General features: G+C 55.1%; 1 protein-coding gene across 1 annotated transcript in view; it reads right to left on the reverse strand.

The window, feature by feature from the left end:
• Window positions 1-8,660, reverse strand: part of ANGPT4 (angiopoietin 4) — a 34,654-nt gene extending 25,994 nt beyond the window's left edge. Inside the window, exon 1 of the mRNA XM_067554585.1 lies at window positions 8,166-8,660. Within this exon, the coding sequence (XP_067410686.1) occupies window positions 8,166-8,480 (315 nt within the window). The 5' untranslated portion in view covers window positions 8,481-8,660. The remainder of the gene's footprint in view (window positions 1-8,165) is intronic.
• Window positions 8,661-11,466: the final 2,806 nt, after the last annotated feature.

An 11,466-nucleotide genomic window follows, 5' to 3' on the forward strand; every position in this document is an offset into this window, starting at 1 on the left:
TCAATTCTTTCAGAAACCCAGTGCCGCCTTCTACCCGAGGTTGTTTATTCAGGCCCTGAACCCAATCAAAACAGGTTCCACTGAAAGTAGAGGGGAAAAAAGAAAAACCGACCAAAAAAACCAACCCCTCTCTGGGAATAGCTGTGCTGGGAGATGAGGTTACAGGGGCTCCGCCCTTGGGCTGACTCCCTCCCTGATCTTTAAAAAAGGAGGCCGGGATTTGAACGCCACTTTCCCTCTACAGCCTCTGTTGCTGGGCCATTTCTGCAAAGTGTCCCGGGAGGTCACCGAGACCTGCAGGCACCAGCCCTCTGCCTCGTTACAATTCATTGTTCTTAGCATTACCGTAGCAGCTGGAGCCCCCGGCAAAGACCAAGGCCCACTGGGCTAGACAATGCGCAGCCAGGTAATAGGAGAGCATCCCCTGCCCCGAAGGCCTGATCTCCACCTGGGGTACTGAGGCACGGAGGGCTTTCACCACAGCTCATCGCTCTCCTCACACGGGGCTGGGCAGCCTCCCAGCCAGCCTCAGTTAAAGCCTCAGAAGGAGGGGGAGGTGAAGGGAAGGGTCTTTCCCTTTCTCCTGTTGGCTTGGTGCCCACCCCCCTTAACACAAGGTTAGACCCCGCATGCTCACCTTACCAGCCATGGCATCGGGGCTCTCAGATGGGGGGGTGCTTCCCTGCTGCCCAACAACTGCCCAGATGTGTAGCTGCATCCCTGCCCCCCTCTGCTACAGAGTCCTCACCAGGGCTAATATTTTTGCCCCACTCGTTGGCCCCATTCCAGCCGCATTGGCCCCCACGCTCCCCACTGCCCTGAGTTCTCCTCAGCCAGAAAGGGGGTCCTGGCCCTTCAGTCTGAGTTCTGCTGGATGGCGCCCTGGCTGATCTGCTCACGCCCTGTCAAGTAGGTGAAACGTGCGGGCAGCAATCCATGGCCAGGCATGGGGCTGTGACTCCAACGGGAAGACGGGGCATTACGACCAGTTGCAGGGCATGTTATACAGCCCAGCGTGCGGAAAGCCCCGGGAGATGGAGCAGTGGCTGGGCCATTCAGTGACTCACGTCCTAAAGGAGAATCGGAGAATGGGGTGTGTACATTGTACCCATACGGGCCTTATAAACGTCATCCTCCACGAGCACGGCTGTCAGCAAGGCTTGAGATGTGGCCAGCTGTGTGTATGCAGGACGAGCAGGACTAGGAAGAAGGGGAGAGGCATGCCTGCCTGCATCTCTCCAGAGGAAGAGAGGATTGCAAAGGGGGGGGAAGTTGCAGCAGGATGAAGTTGCAGGGAGTGCAAGGTGGGAGGGGAGGCAGAAACTGGTTCCCAGATTCCAGCGTTCAGAATAGCTCAGGTTCAAACCACAGCTGGGAGACCCAAGTGCCAATATCTGGGATGCCTCCAGGCCTGGGAATTTGGTTTGGCTCAGCCGAGAGCCAGGGGTCAGAGGCGATGCTTGGCTTGTGGTGAGAGAAGAACAGCGTGACGGCACAGGAGCTGGGCCGTGCTCACAAAGCAGCTGCAGGGACCCCTGTGGCATGTGTCCTGAGTATCAAAGCACTGTGATAACCCATCACAGGGCATGTCAGCATCCTCAGTGCCACAGCTGTTTGCTAAAGGATCAGCCGGACCTGACCTACCCGCTTGCTGCAGGCCCCTCTGCCTCTATCAGCAGGAAACTTTCATTAGCTAGAAATCCTCCGGCAAGGGTTGAAACTCAGAGGCAAACCACTGCCTGAAATATGCCGAGGCATCACAGCTGGCCGGCCGGCCTTTCAGTCCTCTTGGGCTCCTATAGCCAATGTCCTGGTGAGGCCCCTTCACGATCAATAGAGAGTGGCGTCGTGTTCGGCTCCAGGAGAGAAGGTGTAGGCAAGAGAAAGCGGGGCACTCGGCACCTGGGAACCAGGATCTCGGTAAGAACTGAACACAACCTCGCCGGCGTGCTTCAGCGTGTGCTTTGCCTGCAGCAAAGATGACTCTGTGGGAATAAGAACTCCCAAAGAATGCCAGCCGTCTCGCCTCCCCGGCGATGGGTGAACACCATGCGGCGCCAGTGTAAACGGGAAAGAAAGAGGCCGTCTCTGCTCCTTACCAACCTCCCTTTCGAGCTAGTAATGTGCCAGGATGCTCTGTGTCCTGAGAGCCTCTGACCCTGCGCAGGGCGGCCTGCCAGGGGGAAGGAAAAGTCTGAGAAAGTCTGTAATGACACAACTTTCAGGAATAGCACTTCCTAATTTCCCTGGATGTGGCATGGTGTTAGGACTCCAGTTCCAAAGTATCGGGTAGCGGTCAGAGCTGGGGCCTGGGATCCAGGACCCCTGGGTTCCATCCCTGCTTCAGCATCACTCCAAGGGCAGGAGCACGTTGCTTAACTTCTGTCTGACTCAGGGGTCAGGGGGCGCTGGCAGGATTGGCTAAGCGACAGGAAAAGGGCTTTCAAATGGAGGGGGTTGGACTATGACCATATTAACTCAGCCAGTCCTCCCAGTACCTCTTGAGGTTCCTTCCAACCCTGCTTTTCTATGATTCTACGAAATGCAGCGCTGGGAAGAGCTGGAGAAAGGCCAGACAGGGGATACCTCTATTCAGCTACTGCTTTTCCTCCGGAGGGTCCCTCCAGTGCCTCCGAGCCATACGTAGCCGGTGTGTGTGCACAGTCCCTTTGCCACTGCAATGCAGACACCTCTGGGGCCAGACGGGAATGGCGCCGCTCAGCATGTTGCACAAGAGCATGTCGGGAAGAATTCCTGGCAAAGCCGCAGGACTCACCATCCCTGCTGCACCGCACCACGCTAGAAGGAGCCGGCCCCGCTGAGAAGCCAGGTATTTTTCAAAGCTCCAGACGCTGTGGCTTGCATGTACGCTGCACCAGTCTTTTCAACGAACGTATGTGTGCGTGTTGGGCTGTGGGGGGCTGCTGGTCGATCGCCCACGTATTTCCACTTCAACATCTCATGTGTCTAAAATCTCTTCCCTTTGGAAGCCGGAAGGAATTTCACATGTGGTTGGAGGGACATTTAGGAACAGCCCCCTCTGCCCGACGCCTGAGGTGGGTGGGTGCTATTGAAACCTCAACACTCATCACCCCAGGTCTCTTCCTAGCTTGTGCACAGAACAGAAGCCCCGGTCCCAGGACCACGCTTCCTGCACAGCAGCAAAAGTAGAATTCCTCCTGGCTCCCATCGCACAGTGGTTCTCCAAAGCTTTTCCTTTGCCTGAGATGACAGTATTGTATACACAGGGCTAACGCCCACCTCAGTTACTTAGATACTAAATATAAAGAATGCCTTGGGAATACTGGAAGTGCTGAGGTATGGAGACCTAGTCACCTACCGACATGCTTGAAAGAGATCACCAGCCAGCGTGCATGTAGCATTTGACCATCTCGCCCCAAGTGTCCAGTGATCATTGCTTCAGGGCGTGGAGTGTCCCTCATCCGCTTCCAGAATTTTGAATCCATTGCACAAGGGAGAAATTCCTACAAAATAGCACCACATGCATCCTCCACTGGCTAGTGCCAAGCCTGAATCACATCCACACACCCACGAATGCTGGGAAATTTCAGACACGGGTCCAAGCAAATGCTAAGCAAAGGAATCGTTCCACTGAGGGTGCATCTTATTTAACACTCAGGGAGTATTGTCTGTGCCCCGGGTTCTTAGAATCCATCCCATAGTTTTGTCTGGACTGGCTAATTGCTTGGGAAACGTCTTCCAGGAAAATAAGAAAAGAAATGTGCCACATCTTGAGAGATGCTCCCCAGTTCAGCAAGTTGCATAAGCAAATGGATCACGTGGGGCGCGATATTTCAGACGAAAATCTTTTTCTTTTTTTCTTCCAGAAAAAAATGATTAATAACTTTCCAAACCAGCAAGCCTTTCTGGGATGAAGAACCGTCTTTGCTGCTCAGTGGGCTCACTTGAATGGGGGTGGGAGGGTGAGCGAAGATTGGGAACTTTGGTTTTAGGACCAGGGGAGGAATTTTGTGAACGGCCTTAAAATGTTAGAAGATCAAAGCTCCAGGTGTGTTGTCTGGACGCAGAAATTTCCCTCTAACTGTGCAGCCTGACAGAGGCAATTGCAGAGGCTGTATTGTTATTGAACCTGGCTTGGGCGCTCTGGGTAGCCATTTCAGATTTGGCTGGAGAAGAGTTCTGGACCTTCTCTCTGAGGAGGGGCACAGAGACAGCCTGCATCCCCCCCCCTTCCTTTTCTCACCAGAAGAAACCCCACTTTGTTTGTTGTTCCCTTGCTGCAGCTCAATATTTACAGCTGTTTAGGGACCCTGCTTCCCTCCCCCCACGCTCCCCCTTCCCAGCCAAGAAGGGCTGGAGCTATTTCTGTGTCTGACGCAGGCAGCTGCTTGCCTTGCTGACAGATGTAGGGTCAAAAGGCACTTTGGAGAAACCTCTGAAAGTCTCTTCCTTGCTGGACTGCTCTTTCCTGTCTCACTTTGCAGTCACGGTGGGGCCTGAGCTGCAAAGTTCAGATTCACGCACAGATTTCAAACCCCTCCCCAGCCGTCAGGGCTGTCTGGAGTGGAGATTTTGGTTTGACCCATGATAGGCACCAGTCTTGAAATTCATCTGTGGAAGCATCCGAGGCTGGGTTCTGATGCCCCCAGCCAGAGTCCGAGGGTGTCCAGATCTGGGGGTTTGGTGCAGCTGTGGGGAGGAGGGGCTGTAATTTAATCTTTGGGGGCACAGTTCCTATCTCCCCCTCTCATTCTCTCCTTCCAGCCACACGCTCCTGTACCTACTGCACCCAGAATTGCATCGAAATGCCAGAGGCAGTTTCAATGGCGAGCAGTGCTACAGGATGGGAACTCAAGGGAGACCAGGGCCTGATCTCCCCTGCACCCATGTGGACCTAGAGTAGCAAAGCAGTCGCAACGCACGGGAGAGGAGAATCACATTTGAGGGGCATTCCGCTAGCTGGGCAGAGGCTTCCCCCCTACTGCCGAAATCTCATCAGCTACATAAGAGCGGCCATGCTGGGGCAGACCATGGTGCATCTAGCCAGATAACCCGTCTTCCACCAGGGGCCGATGCTTCAGAGGGAATGAACAGAACAGGGCAGTTATCGAGTGATCCATCCCCTGTCCAGTCCCAGCTTCTGGCAGTCAGAGGCTTAGGGACACCCGGAGCACGGGGTTGCATCCCTGGCCAATTTGGCTAATAGCCATTGATGGACCTATCCTCCATGAACGTATCTAGTTCTTCTTTTAATCCTGTTGTAGTCTTGGCCTTCACAACATCCCCTGGCAATAAATTCCACAGATGGACTGTGTTGTGTGAAGTGCTTCCTTTTGCTTGTTTTAAAGCTGCTGCCTATTAATTTCACGGGGTGACCTCTGAGTATTGTGTTATGTGAAGGGCAAATATCACTGACTTATTCACTTACTCCACACCATTCGTGATGTTATAGACTTCCATCATCTCCCCCTTGGTCATCTCTTTTCTGAACAGTCCCAGGCTTTTTAATCTTTCCTGGTATGGAAGCTGTTCCATCCCCTAATCAGTTCTGTTGCCTTTCTCTGTACCTTTTCCAATCCAATAGATCTTTGGTGAGATGAGGTGACTAGAACTACACACACTATTCCAGGTGTGGACACAGCATAGATTTCTGTACTGGCATTCTGATAGTTTCTGTCTTATTATCTGTCCCTTTCCAAATGGTGCCTAACGTTCTGTTAGCATTTTTGACTGCCGCTGCACAGTGAGAAGAGATTTCCAGAGAACCATCCATAAGGACTCCAATATCTCTTCCTTGAGTGGTAACAGCTAGTTTAGACCCCATCATTTTGGATGTATCATTGGGATTACGTTTTCCACTGTGGTTACTTTGATCAACATTGAATTTCATCTGGCATTTTGACATCCCGTTTAGTGAGATCTCTTTGCAGTCAGCCTTGGACTTAACTACCTTAAGAAATGTTGTACCTGTAAATTTTGCCACTTTACTGTTCACCCCTTTTATTCACCCAGATAATTTATGACTATGTTGAACAGCACAGTCCCAGTATAGCTCCATGGGGGACCTCACACTTCTCTTCACTGTGAAAAATGACCATTTATTCCTACCCTTTGTTTCCTGTCTTTTAACCAGATCCATGCGAGGAGCTTTCCTCTTATCCCATGACTACTTACTTTGTTTAAGAGCCTTTGATGAAGGACCTTCTGAAAGTCCAAAAACACTATATCCACTGGATCACCCTTCTTTACCCTTATTCAGCTGGAATCCAGGATGCCCAGAGGAGTGTCCCGTCAGCGGGACGAGGGCGCGCGTCTCCGTGGACATGCCCACGCTCGGTCTCTTCTTTACCCTGCCTGCTTGCGAGCACGTGCATGCCGTGGTGCAGAGACGAAGCCTCCAATTTAGCTTTATTCCTGTCGCTGCCGCGTGCCTTTCTAGCAGGGCCCCCCACGCTCGCGCCCCCGATACAGCCACACTGCACAGAGCTGCACTTCCTGCATTTGTGCCGGAGCGGGAGCGTTCCCCATCCTGCCCGTCTCCCGTCACGCTGCTCCCACGCTCGCCAGTTTCCACTTTGCGGCACGCTCTCAGCTCGTCCCCCAGTGGCTGCCTGGGCTGTGACAGCTGTCGGTCAGTCACAGGTTCGTGAGGAAGTGAAGACCTAACCTGAGAAGAGGAGCACTTTGTCCCCTGGAATCAGAACCGTGTTTATTACTCCTATGAGCGAAGAGCTGGTGAGCAGGGTGGTGGATCTCATTTTACCAAAATATGACACCCCCCCTCCAAATACCAGTGGGTTCGAGAGAGCTGGAAAGAGCTCCAAACTCTTGAGGTTTGGGTGGAAATTTGGTGTCCACGTCTGGCTTTGAAAACCCCCAGACTTTACTATTTGCCTAGAGTCACCATATTTCCCAAAGGAAACACGGGGCACCAGGCGGGGATCGCCTGAGCCCCCCACCTCCCCGTGTGGGGCTGGTCCAAATTACTCGCCCCAGGCCCCCTGCATGGGGCTGACTCACGCCGTCTGGCATTGCTACATACCCAAGCCCCGCCACGCAGGACTGGTGATGCCGCTCGCCCCCCACCTCTGAAAGTTCCTCCGCGCCCCACGAGGGGGACACGCCCCACTTTTTTTGGCAAAAAAAGATCCCGTTTGCTCTCGCCAGCTATAAGAGCAAATGGGACAAATGCCCAGTTTTGCCAAAAAAGTCAGGACGTCCAGGGCAGGGCTTAAAAAGGGGATTGTCCTGGGCGAAACAGGAGATATGGTCACCCCACGTTTGCCTGGCCCAAGCGTCTGTTTGGTTAGACGCACGTTTATTTCAAGGGCTGTTCCCACAAAATGCAGAAGGTGTTCAAAGCGTCACCAAGCTCCAGAAAGTTTTGCCAAGCCCTAAGTTTAAAAAATGAATGCTAGAGGTCTGCCCCAGCCCCTGCCCCTTGGCCTCCCAGCCCGGGCAGGCTGCCAGAATATCCCCAGGTGCTTTACAATAAACCAGACACAGACTCAGTGCCACATCCTGCGTGAAATCAACAGGCGGCCCTGCAACATGGGCAGAGCAGGGCCCCGAGTGACTGAAATCATCGGAGATTAGAGCAACAATTAACACCAAGATAAAGCATTTAAACAAGTACGAAAGACCTTCTGGAATCAAGGGGGCCCAGTTCTGCTCTACCCCAGGAGACCCCACTGCACTCAGCGGCGTTGCACGAGGGATGAACCTGGCCCCGTGGGGTGGCAGAGGGCAGAGGCCAGCGCAGAATTCAACCCAGTGTTTGAAACCTGCTCCGAAAGGAGCTAACTTTGGGTCAAACGAGTCGCTGCTCCAGATCTCTGGTGGTGCGGAGGAGCCGGTCTCCTTCCCAGCCAGGACAATCCTATCCCTCCAAACGGCAGGGACTGGGGTCAAATCCCTGGGGGCAGAAACTCAGGAAGGTGCTCGGGACCCAGACCGTGAAAGGTCTTGGAAGAGAGAAGCAAACCTGTGCCCACAGTGGTGCCCAGTGCAGGTAGGAACGCGCTCTGCCTACCACCCCTCCATTCATCCGTCCACTCCATGCCCACCCCAGCCTGCCAGAGCGCCTGCCCTGCCGATAATGGAGGGAAGCGGGGTGGCAGGGGTGGCGAGAACCTTCTCCCCAGCGCGTCCCCTCTACCCCGCGAGCCAGGTGCGTCCCTTACCTTCAGCAGCCACTGGGTGTTGTTCTCCAGGCCCCGCTCCAGGCGCTGCAGGCGCTGTGCGGACCAGTTGTGGGTCTGCAGCGTGGTGGCGGGCGAGTCCTGCTGCAGCGTGTTGGCGCCGACGGGGGCCCTCGGCGGCGGGCAGGGCTGCGGGTCGGCGGCGGGCAGGACGAAGGTGTAACTGCACTGCCCCTGCTGGACCCGGTGGTACCGCCGCCTGCTCCCACCGTCTGTCGCCCTCCGCTGGCCACCGTCCGCCCAGAAAGCCACCGTCACGCAGGCAAAGGCGACGAACTTGAGGTGTGCAAGGAGCATGCTGCTCGGAGACGTCAGCCGCCCCGGGACGCTGCCCTTCCGCTCCAGCTGCTCCGCACGACGCCCCGGCGGAAGAACGATCAGCTCGAGACCCCCCGCGCGCCCTGGACGAGATTCAGCGGCAGAAGGGGAGGGGACATGGCTTTCCCCCGGCTGGCGCTTTCAAGCCGCTGTGTGCACAGAACAAGTTAGCGGGCGCTTTGAACGGAGTCTAAATTATGGAATTTTGGCACTTCCTCCCTCTGCCCCCGTCCTCTCCCGCCTCCCAGCCCTTCGCTCGCTGTCCTGGCTTCGCAGCGGCCCAGGCCCCCTGGCGAAAAGAAAAATAGGAAAAAAAAGGAAGTGTTTAAAAACAACGAGTTTCGATCTTTTTTTTCCTCTCCTCCCTCGCTCGCTGCAGGGAGCTCGAGTTTCACATGTGATCGTAAACGTTCTCACACACACACACAACCTCTCTCCGTCCCCTGGGCTGCCTCCCCCCTGGTTTCCCCTTTGCCCGGACGCTGGCTCTTGGCCCGCTGCCCCGTGGCCGCGTGGAGGGACCCCAGAGAGAAACGGGATGAGAAGCTCCCCAGTCCTGCAGGCAGGGATGAGGTCTCTGCTCAGCTCCAGCCCCAAATCCCCCCTCCCCCCCGTTTAGATTCCCCCCCAGGGTCCCAGCATAGCCACATTTCCCAGTCAGTCCCTCCCTGATCAGCACCAGCTGTGACCCTACAGGGTGTAGGAAAGTGACACTGAGGCAAATACAATTCCCTGCCCATTTCTATTTATAATATTTGAGCAGGCCCGGGCCTGTATTTAACTGAATCGGCTGCAGGGAACACGGCCCAGCCGGAGCTCTGCCTACGGCTTAGAGGAACAGGCACTCCAGCGAGGGTCCTTTACGAGAAATTCAGGCTCCCTTAGAGATGTCGTCTGGGTTATCCCCAGGGCTGCCAAATCCTCTTTAGAAGCAAAACCCCTGTCCCAGAGAAACCAGTGAGAAAAGAGCCACTCTCTCGCCCTCTGGCATGAGCAAGAGAAGCCAGAACGGTCAACCGTGCGATTCAGGCAGGGCCGCACATTTCAGGAGCCTGGGGCAAAATCTGAACTTGGGGGCATCACCCCCCATCCTTTCACAAAAATGACCTGTGAGGGCATGTCCCAGGGGCTGAGGGCGTTGGAGAGTGAGCCTGCCCTGGACTCATCCTGCAGTGGGGGTCCTATCCCTGCTCCGAGCATTGCGCCCTGGTGCACAGGGTCACACCACCACTCAGGAGGGGCAGCCAGGACCAAGCTGAGCGGCGTTGCAAGCCCATGTGGCCCTGGATTCAGGTGGCCAAAGATTCCTCCTAGAAGCAGTTCTAGAGTGACCTAGTCCTGCCAGCTGTCTCCCCAGGGAATGACTCTGCTCATTGGTGTGGGGCTGCGGTTGGATCCCTCCATTTGATATTGGTTTCCTCCTCTTGCTCTGGGGGCTTGAAGGGCAATTTTTAATCCAGGATGTTTAGAAGAATTTCTGCTTTATCTCAGCTGGGAGCGAGGGGAAGGAGGGTGCTGAATTCTTGTCCTAACCACGCCAGCCTGCGTGCATGGTCTTGAACTCAACACCCATTGTCAGGGCCAGGTCTAGGTGGTTTGCTGCCCAGGGCAGAATAATGTTTGCAGTGCACACTCCCTCCCTCCGCTGAGCAGCAGCTGAGTCATTTGCCTCCCCCCAGTCTTGATTTGGCATCCCTAGAAGGGTGACCTCCCTGTTCGGCCACCCCTGAGGCTGACCCTGGCCATAGTCAGGGTTCATTTATGGTGACACTGGGCGTTTGCAGGGGATGGACAGCCTTTTTTTTTAGCTTGCAATCCTGTGGCAAGCTCTCTGGGCCTCGATTCCCCATCTGTGAAATGGGGAGAGCAACGCTTCCTTTCTCTGTCTTCTCTCTTCAGACTGCCAGTTCTTTTGGGCAGGGGGCTTCCCCCCCTGTCCCCTGCCCCGGGTGTGCCCACACCCAGCACTGCCCTGGCACTATGTGCATCGTCAACAGAGAGAATGACCTTACCAGTGATGGCTGGTAATGTCCCCTGCAGGGCATCCTTGGTCCAGGTCACGAGGGATTCTCCTTTGCACCCGGGGAGGTCTCACTGCCGGGCCCACATGGGCAGCCTTCTCACTTGCATGGAGGAACGCCACCCTCAGGGTCCCTGGCACCCCGACTGTTCCTTTCCCACCAGCAGGAGGGGGTGCATTCATCTCCTTCGGTCTTTCCTTTCAACGCCCTGGGGCCAGCTTTGCAGCACGGTGAGCCATGCAGAAATGTATGCGAGTGCCTGGCTGGTTTTGCGTGTGCTATCTCTGCGCCTTTGCACAGAAATCAGGGAGTGCAGCGAGGTGGGCAGCTCCAGCAATTTGCACACACCCTGACTCAGTTTGCGTGTGCAGCACTGTGCGCCTAACTTGCATCAGGCCCCCAGTTTCCTGGCCCAACTGGCGTTGCCCTCTGGCCACAGGACCCTGCACAATGCTGGTGACAGGGATGGGGGAGAGGTCCAACTGAAAAACCAGTCTGATTTCTCAGCACTTTGTTCTCACTGTGCGCCTGATCTGCCTTTTCTCAGGCAAAACTTCCACTTAGGTCATTGGACCAAATGAATCCCCATTGACGTTCCCCAGGGGATGAACTGGGACCAGCGACTTCAAATGGGAATTTTGTCAGAGTAAGGAGTGCAGGACTGGGCCCTCGTCAGCCCAGACTTTCTCGTTATGCCTGGCCTACTTCTGGACCCTTCCCTAAATAACTTATTCTCTCTCTGGTCTGTTGGAATGTACGGACCTTGGGCCCCTCGGAACACCCTGTGTTAAGACGCTACCAGACTCTCTGCAATCAGTGTCTGTCTCACAAGCTCATGTGCACGACCGCACGGCAATAGGGGCACCCGATGCATGCAAAACCGCCCTAACTGCGTAAACGGGCGTGAAAACCCAGGATGCGTCTGCAGCCGTGGCGGTAATTGA

Source organism: Emydura macquarii, unplaced genomic scaffold (assembly GCF_026122565.2).
Source record: "Emydura macquarii macquarii isolate MOO-44397 ecotype Brisbane River unplaced genomic scaffold, CSIRO-AGI_Emac_v2 contig_1483, whole genome shotgun sequence".
Classification (NCBI taxonomy): Eukaryota; Metazoa; Chordata; order Testudines; family Chelidae; genus Emydura; species Emydura macquarii.